The sequence below is a fragment of the Stegodyphus dumicola genome, chromosome 4, assembly GCF_044657685.1.
Source record: "Stegodyphus dumicola isolate Sdum_Otavi_A_Nest chromosome 4, ASM4465768v1".
NCBI classification, from domain to species: Eukaryota; Metazoa; Arthropoda; class Arachnida; order Araneae; family Eresidae; genus Stegodyphus; species Stegodyphus dumicola.
Window position 1 is genome coordinate 23,528,368 of NC_140771.1, and position 19,417 is coordinate 23,547,784.

General features: G+C 30.0%; 1 protein-coding gene across 1 annotated transcript; it reads left to right on the forward strand.

Moving 5' to 3' along the window:
- Positions 1 to 708: 708 nt before the first annotated feature.
- Positions 709 to 13,730, forward strand: LOC118186588 (putative acyl-CoA-binding protein). Its single transcript, XM_035356695.2, has 4 exons — positions 709 to 865; positions 10,115 to 10,229; positions 11,217 to 11,279; positions 12,961 to 13,730. Exons 1-4 carry the CDS (start codon positions 851 to 853, stop codon positions 13,026 to 13,028), a joined length of 261 nt encoding a protein of 86 aa, XP_035212586.1. The 5' UTR covers positions 709 to 850; the 3' UTR covers positions 13,029 to 13,730.
- The last annotated feature ends 5,687 nt before the right edge of the window (positions 13,731 to 19,417 follow it).

Consider the following 19,417-nt stretch of genomic DNA (forward strand, 5'->3'; position numbering starts at 1 on the left):
GTGAGCCACTGTACGTCAGAAAATGTTTTTCGAGTTACTGGGAGTTTTTCATGCAAAATCTACGGAAACAAGAATAGCTATTTAAAAAGAAATAGGTTTCGGTTTTAAAATTCTCTTTAAACATCGTTTTCTATGACGGATAAAATAAGGTATGGTGTATATTAACGAAGCATTGGCGATTCGTATGTTTAATATTAGCTATTATACAACAAATTAAAAATTAATGACAGTAAAGATAACTTCTGAATTTTTTCAAAATGTCATCCAAAATATCTTACTCCTTTAAAAACTAAGTGTATAAAATTCAGAAATCAGATAAGTCAACTCTAGGCCACTGATTAAAAAAAAAAAAAAAAAAAAACTGTGACTTTAAAATGGAACAAAAATTGAATTCCCCTCTTAATACCTTATTTTAAGAGTTTAATCAGTGCTAAAAGACTATTTATTGACAGGTGGATCAGATAACTTCCTCTTTTTCAACGGAAGAAAAAGGTCGGATTATGAATCACCTCTTAAGATTAAACATAAGGCTTTCATGCAGAAAGTTAGTTTACATTTCTTGTTTATTTATTCATTTTTTAAATCTTCAAGCACCTTTTATGTTTTCCTGGTTTTGCCGGTGTTACATTTTGTGTGGAGGAAAAAGGAAGAGCATTTGCTATGACTCATTCTTTCACGTCATTGGGGGGAAAACTGTGCAGTAATTGGAGCGCGGCTCACCAGGCGTCGCTTCCTCAGCTGCGGCTACAAAATATGGATTCCCGCTACTCGAAAACCACAATCAGCTTCTGACTGCAAATCGTGCTAACTTTCCAGAGCTTCTCTTGGATTTTACTTCTTACTTGCAAAAATGTCTCTCGAAGAAGTAAGTGTAATTGGTACATTCTCTCTAAATTCAGTTAAATAATCTTCAGTTTCTCTTCTAAATTCATTTATTTTTCTGAACTTCAAATTCTCATACTGGAAAAGAAACTGAAAATAATTTTGCTAAATGTTTGAGCTTTTCACTTTGATTTAGTACTAAACACTAACTTTTAATCGAATTAAAATATGATTTTTAAATGCTACCGTTTTAAAAAATTTAAACGAGAGCAAATAGCATCAATTAAGTTTTTACATTTTGACTCGCTTTGAACTGTTTCATAAGCAATGTAGCGTATTTGCTACCTACTGTAAAAGCTATGTATTAAGCATTTAGAATAGCGTCTAATTCTGGATAAAGAATTTTTCATAAGTAAATTATTTACCAGTATAGAACAGTGCTATGAATTGTATGGGCAAAAAAAAAAAAAAAAAAAAAAATTCTGATTAAAACATTTTGTGATTTTAAATATCTTTGAAATGCTTAAATGGTTGTTTATTTTTAAACAATTCTTATTCTTTTATAATGATATGATTAATTTTTTTAATATCTGTTTTTCTGAAAATTTATTTTTCCCTTATGAGGCTTTTAATCTTACATCCATCATCTAGTTAAGACAATTTAGTAGAAATCTCGCTATATTTTTGATGAAATTTAGATTTCGTATGCCGAATTCATTTTTTTATTCTTAATCATTATTATTTCCCTTAATTGTACAAAAACAAAATAATAGAATGTTTGTTAAATTCAAATTTCATTCCTTACAGCAATGGCGCAAGAGAATTATTTAAAATTAAATTTAACTTTACTTTATTCTTTTAAAGTATTAAGAATGGCTTTTCATGGAAGACGTGGACGTCATGAAATTTGAAGTTTATCTGTGAAGATCCAGAACTTTAAAATCTATTATTAAATTCTAAAAACTATCTTTTTAACGTTATAATTTTTAAAAACTACTGAAAACTACAAGTTATTAAAAATTGCCGTTTATAATTTAAAAAATATTTAAAATGTTTATATTTAAACATTTTAAAAATTAAAAATGCTTATTAATTTTAAAAAAAGGTTCTCTTTAAATAGTTAACATTACTATTTGCTGTGATTTGTACGATAATAATGATAATACTTGAATTTCACTAAGAACGTATTTTATGGGAAAAAAAAAATAGGATAAAATAAGTTTATTTAAATGCAGAATGTGTATTAACATTTTCAAAGTATAAGGTAAAACTTTTTTTATCCATTCGAATATCGCAGCGTATCTTAAAAATGAATTAGGGAAAAAAATCTAAGAATACTCTTTCGAAATTAAGGTGCTGTTTCCTTAAAGACAGCATTGTATTCAGTTACAATGATTTAATCTTTCCTGTTTTAAAAACCAGAAGGACAGACAGACTTAAATTTATAGAATGTCTAGTACTTTGAAACTTGTTTCTTCCTTTTCTCAAAAATTTTCCCAACCATTTCCTTAATACCTTAATACTGCCTCTAACTCAACATTCTAAACACGTTCTCAGAGGCATTCTTAAGTTACGACATTCATTACCGGAATGTTAAGCGTATATCTGCAACTTCTCTTTAACCTTTCATTTGACCGACTATTTTATCCGCAGGTCAGCAGCGAACAATATCCCCCCCCCTCCCACAAACTCGCAATTCCAGGGAGTTTGAAGTTTTTTTTTTTTTTTTTTTTTTCCCTGTCTATGCATTTTTGTTCGAACTTTTAATTCTTTTTCCTTACGACCACCAAATTAGGTACTATGACAATTGCAAACATTATTCTTCATATTAATTACACTTGTAATTTTGAAAGATCATTAATTAGAATTTGTGCAGTCGGCTTTGTGTTAAAAAATTAACTCAAAATTAATGAACTCTTTCGTTGATGCTAATCACACCAGAAATGAAATCTATTTTGTTTTATATATTTTTATTTATTTATGCCGGTTAAAACCGCAGAAACAGTTGTACGAATTTATAAAGCAATGAATGTGTTTTTTATTTTTAAATTAAACAAAAATTAACAGGAAAATAATACGTACTGAAGAAATAATACACGTAGCTCTGTAATTTATCTCGCCCAGTAAACTCAAGTCACAGAAAAAAAAAATCAGCTTCTATATACTTCTATATTTTTGTCATTTATGCAGGCTTACGTGCATTTTGTATAAGATCTTTATGTATTCTTTCTGTTTTCTAACTGTTAGTATATTTCTTTCAAATTCCTGTAGTGACTGAAAGCATGGGAAATTTTTTTAATTTTGAAATTTGTTTCTGAATTATTATTGTGCAGATTCCAGTAATTGTTTCCAAAATGCTTAATCTATTTCGTAAATGCTGTTTCCAGATTACTTTCAAAACTCTTGTAGTGACTAAATTTAGATAAAAAAAATTAAATGAATATTTTATAATTCTGTTTCTTAAATGTTGTTCCTAAGTACTGCTGTTACGTTTCATATTGGTCAAATTTCAGTTGGTTTCACACTACAGTGAATGTGAAGAAGTGTAGCAATTTTTGTCATTTTTAAAATGTCACAAAAGTTTTTAGTAGCATTTAATCGCACAAGTGCTTGGGTATCCCTTGGGAACACGATTGAAATTCGTTCTGCCTTGTAGTTTTCGTCTTAAATGGGCCCATTGCCTAGCTACCTACAAAATTTCGAATCGATACGTAAACTATGCTTATGTCACTGAAATATAAACATCTAAGAACTTTTAATTTTATATATCAAATTAACTCAAGGAACATATTAATAGCAATTATTCCGAATAAATTAGTTTGATAAATGTAAAAGTACTGTTAAGATAAATACTATGCATTATGTATTTCAAGATGTTCACTGTTTAAAAGAATAATTTTAGCTCTATACCCATGGTATAAGTTATTGCAATTTTCCACGGCCCTCTAAACAATTTAAAATTAAAACAATGAACATCTTCTAAATTAAAAAAAAAAAAAATCCACGTGATAAGAATCTGAGAGACACTGCTGTACTTTATACTGTTTCATTCAGTTTCGATAGTTAGGAATTAAATTAATTCCAGATGTGTTATAGAAATTTATTACTAAAATTTTACACAAATTGAACTCTCATTTAAAACCACAAAACTTAAATGCATTAAGACAGGAACAAAAATTCCCTAACTGAAAAAAAAAAAATACTTATAAATCCATAACAATAGTAATTTAGGAATGAAAATAACACTTTTGTTAAACAAATTCAAATAGAAAATACTCCTCCTTCTGTAAGAATGTCTCTTCTTTATCTAAGGAACTGGTTTAAATATTTTTTGATTCTACAAATGCTACAAATTCTAAATAAAAGATGTTTCCACTGAAAAAGTAAAATATATATAGAAAAAAGAAAGATAAATATCTGTTGTCATTAATTCTGTTGCAGTAAATAGAATAAAAACATCAAGCCTGTAATAAAAGGTAAAGGATGAGAAAGAAGCTAAATTCCATTTTCTATTCGCAGTTCTTCAGATACGACGATTCTCAGTCGAAAGTTCTTCAGTTATCAAAGTTGTGTACATATTATTTCCAGACATAGATAAATACAAATAAAATTATAGAAATGTATACTAATAAATAAAAACATTTTATATTAAAAAAAAATCTGAAAGGTTATAAATTCACGTCCGAAGGAGCGTTTTTTATAACGTTTTGTGTGTTACCTTTATTAAATATTATGTTCCTTTGCACTTAAACCATAAAATTCAGTTCAACAGTAATGTCGCAAAATCATTTTAAAAATGAGCATATCTTTAGAATTTCTGATACACAGCGCTGGAGATAAAAAGGTTTCCCCCCCCCCATAGAGTGTTGCCATTGCTCGCTTTTAAATCATTGAGTTTGTTAATCAAAAATTCGTTAAAGTTTTACAAAATATGAAATCGATAATAAAAGAAATTCCAAATTTCTAGTTTGGGTTTTCACATGCCCATATTCGCAGTAGGATTACGTCATTCGAAACTGGATGGTTCTATGTACCGCTGTTTTATCACAATGCGAGAAACATACATACATTTATGCAGATTCTTCATTATTTAATTTCTTCAAATATAATACAAGTATTTGGTGGCAACGACTTGAAACGTGATTCAGTCTTTTAAAGTTTTCAACATAAAATCGCAAAACGAAAACAATGGTTCTTCAGCGAAAAAGCCTCTTTGGACTAATAATGAATCATATGCGAATTAACAGTTTAGAGCCATTTTAAATTTACAGCTACTAATATTATCTAAAATCTCCCTTAAAACTCTGAAACACTTTTTTAACTATTTACATTAACTTCTTTAAATAATTTCATAAATAAAAAACGTGTGTGCCCATTTATATACTAAAATTTTGTCTTAAACTAAGCAGGACACACAAAATTGCAAGTTCCGATATTCCACTGAAAGTCAAATTCCTTGAAACGATGATTCGATAAAAATTTGGAATGGTTAGCAAAAAATAGGTTAAAGAATGGAAAATTAATTCTCTCTTATTTTTGTCAGCCTTGATATTTTTTCTATAATCATGAGACTAAAGAAAATTACAGTAATTGCAATTAAATGGGAATCTTAATGGCCTCATTTCCTGAAAAGTTACTTAATAATGAAATAAAATTAAATCTTTTTACTCCTACTTAAGGTACATTTTCAATTACAAGAGATAAAATATTTTACATGAAAATTTATAATATCACTCTTTTTTAAAATTCAAGGAAAGAATAAAAGAAAAAGAAAATAAAATTTCTTTCAAATTCTTCGCAAAAGAGCAGTTTTACTTGAATGAAATTTGCTTATTTCTGCTAGTAAAGTTTATTTCGGATACAATAAATTTATAAATACCTTATCCTGTTACGGAAATGGGGTTATTCCAAATTTATCTTTTCTGCTTAACTTTTTTTAAAATTTAATTTAATTTAAAGAGAATATAAACAAGTCTAGCTATTGAACTAAAGACTTTGAATATGAGGAAGTTTCATGTGTGTTTAAAATGTTATCCTTTTATTTTTACCCTTCTTAAGGATAAAAAATAGTATACGAATTTATCAAAGAATCGGGTCACTGAATAAAAAAAATGGCTAAATTCTACTTCTACTATTAGAGTAATTCTTTAAATATTTTCCTCAAGATCTGTCATTTGAATACATATCTTCCTCCTTTAGCAGTCTTATTTCGAAATCTGAATAAAGATAAATCCACGAAACAATGAACAACGTTCTTTGTTTCCTGATAATTTTATAAATTGTTACTATAGCTTCCGGCTTGAAACAAGTTCGTAATGCAGAAAATTTCCCTTAATGTGTTTTCTTGAATCAAATACATCGCCAAATTTTGCTTTCCCATCATGTCTTTCAAATCAGATTTATTTAGTAAAAATTGGTCTAAGTGAAAAGGAAATGCAAGTATAGGAGAATATCCTTTTGTTTGTGTCAGGCAATAAATATATGCTTGAATGAACGTAAGATTCAGCCATGTGTTGTTGTTAAATTCAGTGAAATTTTAGCTATTGCCAGCTTCAGTTCCTTGATCTAAAAAAGTATTAAAATAATTAGTGTTAAAATGTCATAATTTCATACTACAGATTTCATAATTTTACTAAAAAATTCTGAATATTTCGTAATTTGAACTCAAAATACCAGAATGATTAACTTCAATCATCTCATTTCCTTTCCAGAACGGTTTTTCATGCTGTTTTAATAATAAAATAAAATTAATTAATTTAGCCGCATTTTTTTCACTCTGACTCATTGTCATAGCATATTTGATGTACTAAAACTTCAGGGATGAATCACTTACGTGATCAACGGTCTCCAAATGAGCTAATGAATATCTTCATCGTAGTAAGCCCTGACAAATATGTATCATTAACTTGCTGCCCACGCCAGAGACCCTTCTGTACGCCCATATTCAAGGAAAAACGTAATTTAGAATAATCGACAGTAGATCTCGGAAATTTTGACTGCAGTACCCTCTAACTTTCATAAAATCATTTTCATTCATCTTTCATAACATCATTTCATGTATAGTTCCCAAATTCATATATGTACTTTTTTCCTTGGGTGATTTTGACCTATCTGCAGTTATCAAATTTTTAAAAGATGTTATTTATTACGGGCATACTTCGAAAAGAACAGCAGTTTTATAGATTCATATTCACTGTTGTAAACTAAGGATGGAAATAATAAGCTTACATAACTGAGAATCGAAAAGAGCTATATTCAGATTGCTTGTATCCTAAAATCTTTAATATCCTATTGAGTATTGAGATGCTTAATGTGTTGTTGACAAAAAGGTTCCTCAAAAGGAAATCCTCAACATTATAAACATAAAAAATGTTTTCCCTTCTAGGTTAATTATTTGTTTTAATGGTAACGACAAATTACGAGGAAAATGTCTTCCACTATATCGAATGAGCCAGGTATTATCAAAGTGGTTTTGAACCTTTCCGTAATCTGAATACATCTTAGTAGTTGAAATAATTAATTTTCTTGACTTAGAAATAATTTTGTTTCGGCATTTCAACTACCAGGGTAAATTCATTTACGAAAAGTTAGTTTTATTTATAAAGACTACTATAAAAATGCGTTCGAAGCCATTAACCTTCTTCTCTAGTTGCATGTCATCGATTACTTTTTTGACCTGATTTTCAAAAACCACAGACATCTGTTTTGCATAAGAAGCAATATCATTCTTTTTTTTCCTTCCATTTAGCTTGACATATTTATTTGCGCAAGTCTTTATCGAGCAAGTTTAGTGATGATGATGTTGGGATAGGGCTGTCCAAAACTGAATATTAGTAGTTGCAATTCCATAGGTTACCATTTCTTTTAAAGAGGTGTTAAGCATCTTCTTTAGTTACTTCAGCTATTAATCTACATATTGTGAAAGAGCTATAAATGCACAAACGCGTAATTTTTTACGTCAGTTTTAAATGATTGTGGAACTCTGAAAATGTGTATTATACAGCTTTATTTCGGTTTTGACGACAGTAAAAATAATAATTTTCATATAAAAAGCAGTTTAATATTGGAAACTGATGTTAAATTGTCAGAAATTAAATCATTTGTTTCATATACTGTTGTAGTGAATTATTGATTCGGCTGTAAAATATATATATATATATTCGTGTCGAATACAAAAGAGGGAAATCTCTCCTCTTGCCTTTCCCAGAAATAGTTCTCGCTTTTGGCATGTTCTTTATTGAAATTATAAGTTTCGATCTTATATCCATAGTTTCTCCGAAGTATCTCGCCTATTATATCTATAGAAAAGAAGCTTTGAATTAGCCACTCGTTTTTGTATTTAATAGTGCATTTGCCATCAAAAGATCAGCTTCTACCTTACATCCATGTACGCTTGCTTTAAAAAATTGAATGAGAATGGCTTCCTTTACGTTTAGCAAGTTCTGAAACAAGAAAGTTTTTTATGAATATTATTACCCAAAAACAATAGAGTTATCTGATGTTGTTTAACTTTTCTTAGGTCTATAAATATATTTTTTCTGTTGATAAAGAAGATGAATGAAACAATGAAGCAAAAATCTCTACTGTCACCTCTGACTCTAACATACGGTCTAACTCACCTTTCCCCTTTCTTACAATCGATGATTGTAGACGCGACTAAAGAATTTCAGGTAGGGTATGGGACCAAGATCAGAATTGGAAAAGTTACTTTGGCATTTTGAAGAGTCACGTGTCCAGAATGAGCCATGCGTAACAGGATTACCCTTTCTTTGCCCAGTCTGAAGGGGGCCATTAAAGGCCAAAGAAGCCTACAGGCAAGTTCGCTCAACTTTGGATCGACGTGGCCCTCCACGACGAAGTTAGTACTACTAGCAAGGAATGCAGAGTAGTCTGAGGAGGAGAAATCCACTCCATATTGTTGACTGCACATGCGCGCTGAAGGTTCCCGCCATCTCATTTCCTGCCTGAGGCAGTCTTGCGAAATATTTAATGGTCAGACCGAAAAAAAGAATAGTAAATTATTTCTTATTTTTACTTTGTTTCAGTACTTTACTCACGCAATTATGCTGTCACGCAAGAGGAATTCGATACTAGATGGTACTATTTTAACGATTCCGCGAGGACATTTTTACCAAGAGTAAAAATCATTCATCCTTTTAGAACATGTACACAGATTTTATGATGCTTTGTTTAGTTAAGTTAAAGCAGTATTCAAAGTCACTTTATATTGCAGAATATGCCGATTAATCACGACTTTGAAGAAGTACTGAGAAACGGAAAATTGTTTTTTTTTTTTTTTTTTTTTTTTTTGTGTGTGTGTGTGTGTGTGTGTGTTTGCGGTGTACTGGAAGGAACGATCACTAGCCTTTAAACTTTAGTTGGAAGATATATTCGCTTTGTATTTTTAAGCCCACGCGCTTTACTACATTAAGATTTCAAAGCATCCGTGCAAAGGAAAGATTTAAAAGTCTTGATGTTCCATTCAAAGATAAGCAAAAAATTCAGAAGTATTTGAAACTTTATAGCAAACATTTACAAGATTATAGAAGTTCGTGTTTGGTCCACTGGAGTCTGTTAGATATGCGCGTTCGAGAAAAGTTCGTATTTCCAATCTAAGTGAAATAAAGTTTTAAAACGTGTAAAACATTTCCGCAAGAACACGCCTTGCAGTTTGCGTAAAATACTGTCGTCATCGTTTTGACCCCTTCATAAAGGATACATTTTATTAACGAAATAGGAAATGGTTTACCTTCGCTAACAAATTTACCAGTACTAAATTTCGCTGCTTGTTTGTAAAGAAAAAAAAAAAAAAAAAAAAAGAATGGTTCTAAAGAAAAGAGAACTAATTTTGGCTGTTAATTATAAATTACTTTTGAACTTTTGATAGCTAAGTATCTCAAAATGAAACTTGTCGATACGAAACGGCAGAATTTTGCTCGTTAAGGCATTTTGTAACCCTTGAGTTATTAGACTGAAATAACATGATTGTTGCATGGGCCTTTCCATACCCCATTAGAAAAGACCGTTGAATTGCTGTGATTGCATTTCGGTAACATGGGCTAACTGTTTCGAAGTTTATATACTTTTTCGTAAGTGCGATTTAAATGCAAACAAACGTTTTGAAGAGATTTCCTATGAAGTCAACCGTTCTGAAGCAACCGGCCTTGCGCATTTTGCCGAGTAGAATTCTTTCCTTATCCAGTGGTTATGCAATGAATAATTGCATGATTTACTTCATATATAAAATTTTATATGTGACACATTTTTAGGATTTCTTTTCCTTCTTTTATAGAAATTCAGTGCTGCCGCCAGCTCCGTCAAGAGCATGAAAAGCCGTCCCAGTGACACCGAATTGCTTGAATTGTATGCTCTCTACAAACAAGCAACTTGTGGAGATTGTGGCATTGGTAGGTATTTATTTCTAGCCCGTTTGTTGCGATCTGAGAGAGAATTATTTAAACAATTTTAGTGTTATTACCGTATGTATTTCATAGAAAAATTTTCTGAAATATAATCATGTAATTTGTAACCACAGTGTCGAATTCTTTTTCGAGAGGGAATTTTTTTATTACGTATAGCGAGGAAAAGCAACAAAAATATAGTTGGCATTAAGGGGTATTATGTTAAATAGGCTGATTAACTGAAATATTTAATTCTTTTTATTATTAGAATAGTTTAGATAAATTTCAGTTGGCGTTTTTTTCTATTTTACCATCTGCAAATAATTTTCAGAAACAAAATCTCATAGGATTTTAAAAAAAATAATTAAAAATTAATTTACCTTCTCTTTTCGGGAAGGGGGAGAGATCATCAGCACTGTTGCTTTCACCATCTTGCCTATAATCTTCATATCACCAATGGGTTAATGTTTACCCATGTAACGCATTGTACTTTGTTGGAGTTTTTTATGTTGAAAAACCTTTGTTCAACGGATTCTTTTTGCATTGGGAGAAAAATTAAAAATTTCAGATGCACAGGTAAATTCACAAATAATTAATCAAAAGGGCTAACAAGATTGATACTGGCAGTTTCTTTCCTTTTTCTATAGAAAGCAAAAGTCGTTTGTGTGACGTTTTTTAAGATACCGTTTTGTAAAGGAACTGATAAGCCAAACGATATTTTTATGTCTTAAACGCTTAAATAATATTATCGTTTGGTTGATTCAAAAGGCAGTATTTGTCATGAAACACTGAGTGGTTGTAAATTTCAGTTTACAGGAAATTTGAAAGTGACATGCGAGAAGCCTTTAACTGGTATGTAAGCTTAGTCGGCTAACTAATTTTGAAAAGATTAGAGTCCAAACTCCTGTCCCAGGGCAAAAAATTAAAATTATTAAAAATTCTATTAAATTTTTCTTTGCATTTCAGTTTGTAATTTGTATTTTTCCTTTACAGATAAGCCTGGTGCCGCCGATCTGAAAGGCAAAGCAAAATGGGAAGCCTGGAATGGCAAGAAAGGTAATTTTTTTTACTTGTATAATAAACATATAATTCTTCAGTTTTTTGTAACATGTAAACTAATATCATTATGAATGCTTAGATTATACATATATGTAACTTTAAGAACTGATAGAAATCATTTTAATTTGCTACGAAAGTTGAAAATATGTGAACAAAGACACGAATACTCTTTTAATGTAATTTTCTAATTTGATTCCTGAAGATTTTTTTAAAAAATAATGATAATTGAGTAATGTAGTTACTACAACACAGTATTAATTAATAGGCGAAAATGTGCAGTACTCGGATCATAAAGTCTGCAGTATCCCAGCTCAGTTTGTTTTAATTCATGAATTATAATCAATTTTCTTCACACGCCCAGTGAGAATCGTATTAGTTAACTGATGCTTGTTTTGTAGTGATGTTCCAAAAGAATTTTAACTAAACGGATGTTTGTGTATAGTGAAATTCCGATGTTTTGATAAATTATAATTTAATTGCAAAATTTCGCCAGAGAGGGGCATGAAATTTAGGAGAGGAAGGGCAATTGGATGTAATATTATTTCGCCTAGTGATTTTTTTTCTGATGAGATTATCGTCTGCTGTCTTCTTAGGAGAAAAATTGAGTTAATTATGGATAGAGTAAGAGTATGTTGAAGAATAGATCTAGCAAAGGAGTCTGTCAGTTAAAAAGACAACTGAAACACTGGAAGCTATTAAAATTATTATCTATTTATAAATTTGGCTAAAATAGAATAACATATTTCAGCGATTTTAGTCTAGGAAAAGTGAGTTTTGCAGACAGCGCAAAAAAATCGATAACTTCCTATTTCTCACTTTGTTTCCTGCCATGTATCTTTACCATAGCAACAGCTTTGATATCAAATTGAAAGTCATTTCTTTAGTTTCCAAGGGAACACAACAATATTTGAAAAGTTTATCTTACAAAACACCTTAAATGAATAAATTAAAGCACTCATTTAATACATTATTATGCTGGATATTTCTCATTCGATGGAATGGGTGGTAGCTACTGAAAAACAGAAAACTACGGAATTTTAGCTAAGTTCCTTGTCATATTTGTAATGCTACCATCTATATACAATGTTGCAACGTACATTCTTAAATTATTGTAACCGTCCAAAAATGCAGTTTCGTATTTTTAATATTACTAATGCAATTTCTGTAATATTAATATTTTTTAAATAATCAAGCCAAGAGTTTGCTTCTGATAAGGTTGTATGTAGATAATGGAAATAACCGTACAAGAAAGTTTGCGTTCTAGTTTTACTGCAGCTTTTGCCAAAAGAAAAAAAAATAATTAACAGGCTGCTTGAAGTTGTACGTACTTGATGGTTCAGAGGAGGAAAAATTATATACTTTTTTATTATCATTATCTGGGTTCGATTCTAGGCGAACGGGCTGACTGCATGGCCGTTTTCGTGGTTTCCACCATGTGTAACGTGTATACGAGCCAGTTTCTCGTAGAAAGTCCTCTACGAAGTCATCCCTTTCCCTTAGGCAGATAACCCTAGAATGCTTTGCTATAATCAGTTAAACCAAAAGCTAAACCCCATTATATTGAAAAGTGACATATTATTTTAATAATATAATATAATATAACGCAGAATTAATTATTAAAAGTTCTTGTAATCAAACACTTGATAATTCTTTCATTTAATTTCGACTTTTATTTCAGGCATGGGCCAGGATGCCGCAAAAGAGGCCTACGTCACTTATGCTAACACCCTCATCACCAAGTACTAAACTTCATGACTTCAGTCAAGTCAGCAAGCTCTTGCTTTCCAACTTCAGAACGGAGATGAAAGTCTGAATCCGAAAATAGCATTAACAGTAACATTCACTAAGCCTGCATTTAGCCAAGACTTAATGCCTATCCTAAAAGCAAAACCATTTTGTTGATTTCTTTTAATTACTCTTTTAGAATTATTCTCATAATGAGAAAAATGTGCGAATACACCATTAAATATAAGAAAACTGGCATTAAACGACAAATGTGTTGCCGAATACGTATAATTCCCACAGACCTCTGTGAATATTTAAATACCTCTGCAGATATATTCCCTTGTATTTGCAGAAGTTATCTATATATGTAGATAACTGTCACGGTTCCTAGAAAATAGCAGCCTTGCTATCAATAATCTTAAATTCAGACAACAAAATCAATCTGTTTTTATAAACAGGATGGAATGGTTTTACTGTATCTAAAAGCTGACTGAAATCTTAATTCATGTCAAGCTAGACTTATATAGAAATGTACAAATAACCTGATTTGAAATATTTCAAACTTACGTCTCCGTTCTTTTCATCTGTATATTCTTCGCATCTCTTCAAGCTCAGCTTATTTCATCTCGAAAATCCGTTTTTAGGGTAATTTTTGACTCTGTTCCTATGGAAGTGCATGTACAAAATTTTTATACAATTGAAATAAACAATTTGAAAAATGTATGTTTATGCTTGTTTTTTTTTAAATATTAATACATATTATTATAATAAGCTAATCTGAAGAACAATTTTGATATAATTATTAACTTCTACGCATATATCGCTTTGTATGTGTACTTACTAGCTATTTTATTAGAATATTCCACATATGGCTCCAGTATTTATCAGTTTTAGAATGAACTCATAATTCCAGACAGAGTCTAACGGAGCTCTAAAATAAGTTCCGGCACTTTCTTCATTTCTGTACAAACTGAATCACAAAGTGAAGAAAACATTATGTTATAAACGTAACTTTTATTTTAGCAGTTAGTAAAACTCGAAGTGAAGCCTGTTATTTAATGGTGCCTTATTTCTCCCAGAAATGGCAAAATAAAACTCTGAACACTTGTGGAATAAATACCCCATTTCGAAATGTTATATATTCAGAAAAAAAGAGTAGTTATGGACTCTATACTCATTCAGTCATGAAAACTTTAAATATATTAAAAGCCATACCAAAGAAACAGGTTTACTTGATATCATATAATTTGCTCGAAAGCGATAACAAGCGTTGTTCACAGAAGATTAAAATCGTCTGTGAACAGCGCCTTGTTATCATAATTTAGCAGCCTTTCTTTCGTTATTTCGTTTTATTTTAGGATGCGTTATTTTTATTTGATTTACAATTCATATTGTCAGAGAGACAGAAAGTAATCTGAAAATGTATGGAAATACATTAAGTAAAAAGTTACACATCTGTTTGGTAGTGAGCTGCTTGACAGTCGCTACGTTTTATTACAGTGAGAACTGTGTTTCTTCTCTGTTTAGTCACTGAGTCTATAACGACAAATATTTGCTGCATAAAATCAAACAAAGAATTCAATTCAAATTCTTTTTCCTAAGCAGACGATATATGTTAGTAATAATTGATCGTTCGGGAACATTATTTGGTTCGTTTAAAAAGCTTCACTCTTTAAACTTTGTAGATAAATTGTGTACATTTATATACTACTATTAATGTAACGAATTTTAAAGCGATCAACTATCCAATATTCAGATTGATTTTTAGGCGGATATTGAGTATATCCAGATGCTGGAGGTGAAAGTTTTTTTTAGTCATATTATGTGTAAAATAATGTTAAAATTAATGAGAGCGCACTACACATTAAATAAAGAGATCATAAAATATTTGTAAATAGCAGTAGGAATAAATACAAAGTATAGGATACTCTAAAGAAAGGATGGATATTTAAATTTTAATTGGGTATAACTAATAATTATACATTATTTTGTTATGAAAATTTAATTCAGATCATATGAAAAATTTGAATTCAGTAGAACTTGATGGTATAAATGAATTTCTAAATGCTTTTTTACTTTAAATTTTCTATTATAATAACATAAAAGTTTTTTTAAAACAATGTTGAAATTTATAAACAGTATTACGTAACAATTAATATACTATCTAAATCAGTGGTTCTAAATTCAAATTACATGCGGAACGCATGCACGTTCTGAAAACAAATGATGAACCAGAATATATTTTTAAAGTAAAATTAAAATGTTTTATTAACAAAATAAAAATATTAAGTAAATTTTAAATCCTGCTTACTAATTTTATCAGAATATTCATAAACAACAATAATAATAATAGCGATATTGCAAAGGGAAAAGTTTCAAATTTATGTTTATTTTCTATCTGAAATGGAAAGTTTGGTACCTGCAAGACATTTTTGTTTCACTTTGTAATTCAAATGTACTGACATATAATAATAAATTTTCAGAGTAATACTATTTCTTTAAATAATTCTAATACGTTTAATTAATCATTATATAACGTATTTTTATTTTTTAAACTAAAATAAATCATAAAAATTTTATAATTTTTCAGAGAAAATTTATCAAGTGGGATAAATCTTGAGAATAAATAATGATAACCTAGTCTCTTTCTCTTATCTCTTAAATTTTTCTTCTACGCATAATTAAAAATACATTTCATACGTAAATAAATATTATTTTTTATATTTCTTACTACAACATGACGTATCATGGGATTCGATTCTAATAAAGTTTTTTAGTCTTAGAAAGAAAATAATAGAAATTATCTTCATTACAGATTGTAAATACCGAAATTACAGATTGTAAATACCAATCAAAAATTTAATTCGAAGATCACATTATAAATAAATTAGCTCCGTTTACAGATTTTCTAACGCGTTATTCACGTTCATTTTAATGGTAATGAAAATAAGGTAAACTCGGACTTCAAGTAATTCAAAATACCTAGATCTTTCGAATCCACTATTTGCAGCAGGTAAACGTAACTGAAATATATTCGCGGGCCATATCAAATTGCTTTGAAAGGCCGCCATATTGATACCACTGATCTAAGTTATTATGTTGCTACTGAATGTAATGAAGTTCCAAACTTCAGATCATCAATTTATTGCTAATTTAAAAATTGTTTACATTTATTTTTCGAAGAAATCGCTAACGAAATAAGATCTCTAAATACAGTAATTTCAGCATCCATTCTAATGGTAATATGAAACGGATACTCATAATATATCATATAAGAGTGGGAACCATGAAAGATAGTCTGAAAGGAACATACACTTACAATAGTCATTGAATGGTATGAAAAATATTCATATTGTTCAATCATTGAATTGTAGGAACACTTTTCAGCAGCTACTATACTGAACCTTCTTGTGGCTATGACCACTAAGTGACCAGTATTTCTGATAAAATAAATGAGCATTGCCACTAAACATCATTTCACTGAAAAATATTTTTTTCCCAGACGACTGAAAATCACTTGACACCATAGGTAGTTTGCCTTACACAGCACCTTAAAAAAAATTACAACCGTCATTAACAACATTTAGATTTCAAAACAACAAAAATTCTGACCATGTTAATAAAAGCCCGTAAATCTTTTGAAGATTGTTTTATAGGAGTTGAATAGACAGAATATGCATTCATATTAACTTTTTTGTCAATGGTTTAAATACCTTTTTAAACTGTATAAAAAAAGGAGCAACTATATCTCTCTAATGAAAAATGGATATGGCTATTTACTTTTATGCACTTAAAATGATCAAGAGCTATTTTTCTAGGATAATGTCTGATACTTTAAAATAGGCACTTCGAAACCATTTTCTCCCTTCTAGCTTGCCTCATAACCATGGTAACGACTGCTCCGGAAGACGATCGAATTCTCTGATTTGATCCAATCTTATTTGATCTCTAATCTGTCCAATGATGATGATAGAGCTTACGATCATAAATGAGGACAAGGTTGTTATGATACTAAAGTGCCTATTTTATGAAGGAAATTTGAAATAATTTTTTACTTAATAAAATCCAGACTTTTTTGCTTCGTTGTCTTTAATCAAAACACAAATATTTTGCCTTAATGTTTTAAAGCAATAAAAATTCCATGAAATTCTTGAAATTAAGAAAGGTAAGAAATGTTTTTTTATACATTGTACACGTGCTGAGTGTGCTACCGTTACACTACGAAAGCATGCTGGAAGAAAGTAATCCGGATAATCATAATATCCACATGTTTCCAAGTGTTCAGCACACCTAGGCCGGATTTCCGTATAGCAATCCTATATAGTATATACTATAAAAAATTGCACTCTTTGATCACTTAAAAACAAGCAACTGATGTAATAATTAACTATTTGTAAGGATGTTATTACATCCGTGCAGCGGGTTTATCCGTCACGAATAAAAAGCAGACGCGGAAATGAAAGTTCTAATTCAGAAGTCAAACAACAAAATGTTACTGAATGAAAGTTGTTACTAAGTAAATACGCCTAAAATCTTTCATCTATCTTCCATGCTATAAATATACGTCTCATATCAATCTTAGCAGGATAAATTATTTAAGAAGTAATTTAAAAAATTTATAATTACTTTTCTGTTATACTACACTATCGTCTATGGCGTGTTCATAAAAGTCTTCAGGCCGCCTTCATTCACCGTTTCTCATAGGTCGTAGACCTATACTTTTAAATACAAAAATATTTTAAATCATAACATAATATCCACACTATAGTACTTTTAATTTTATTCAGAAAAATCGTGAAATTTATATTTTTTGCGGTTCTTGGGTTAATATAGTTATACTAAAAAAAATTATACTCTTAAAAAAAAATAAATAAATAAAAAATAAAAAAAATAAAATAAAATGGAAGGTTTTTTAGATTTTAAATTACGTCCAAAGGTGCGTTTTTTTAAAGTTTTGTGTGCTACCTTTATCATGTTCTTTGCACTTAAACCGTAAAATTCAGTTCAGTAGAAATGTCGTAAAATAATTTTAAAATAAGCATATCTTTAGATACACTTTAGATTTCCGATTTAGATACACACAGTTCCGCGCCCGCTGGAGATAAAAAGGTTTGCCCCCCCCCGATAGAATGTTGCCATTGCTCGCTTTTAAATCGTTGAGTTTGTTACTCAAAAATCCGTTAAAGTTTTACAAAATATGAAATTGATCATAAAACAAATTCCAAATTTCAAATTTGGTCTTCCACATGCCCATATTCGTAGGAGGATGAAGTCATTCAAAATTCGATGGCTCTATGTACCGTTGTTTTATCACAATGCAACAAATAGACATACATTTATGCAGATTTTTGATTATTTAATTTCTTCAAATATAGTGCAAGACTCTAACATTTGGTGGCAACAGTTTGAAAAGTGAAGCGGGCATTTATATAGTGATTCAACGCAAAATCGCAAAACGAAAACAATAGTCCTTCAGGAACAAAGCCCCTTTGGACTATTAATGTTTGATTACTGTATGATAAAATTAACCAGGGTATTTAATAAAAAAAATTTTTGACTTTTTAAAAAAGTTTTCAGCCTCGCAAAACTTTTCGCTTTCCTTGGGACATCGGTTAAAAAAATTAAGTAATTCGAGATTTTGTTTTCCGTTTGATGTCATTCGGTAATATTGCATTTTGTCATTTAGTATTTAAGAATATCCTTGAACTATAAATTAAAGTTTTGTGTAACATTAATTTATAATTTTGTTACATTTGATATTACGGAAGCCTTTTCACACAAGTAGTTTTTAAATTTTTGAATAATCAAAATACGTTTATCATATTCCCGTACAGTTTTGTTACGTAAGGAGCTAGCAGTCATATAAAAGCAGTTATTGAACTAGAACTAATTTTCTTTTTAAATTTATGAAAATAATGTTAAGTTTGGTTATTTAGATGTGGCAAGCACACGACGTCTATCTGCTTTATAGAAGAGATGCCCTTGGGAGAGAGGACTACCTATGGAAAATTAGCTCACATTCATGTTCTACATTGGGAAAAGCGTGAAAAACCCCTATGCAGTAGCGCATTCGCCTAGGTTTCAACCCCAGATGAACTACCAGCAATCACTTGCCACTGTTTTCAGGAAGACGAATTCTGTAAGGTTCTAAGAATAAGATCTCCTTTTTGGGAAAAAAAAAAAAAAAAAAGCAGTTTTGATGAAATATTTTTAGGGCAGTCCGCGTATCAAAGTTCATCACTTTAATACATGAACATCAGAAATATTTTTCTAAACTAATATTTCAGTTTTATTTGCACACACAATTTAAATATCGGATGATCCAAAAATAACAGAAGAAGTAAACATTTAATAATTTGCAAACTATAGAAGCTGCGATTTCCACAGAAATGAATCGAAAGATGATGGAT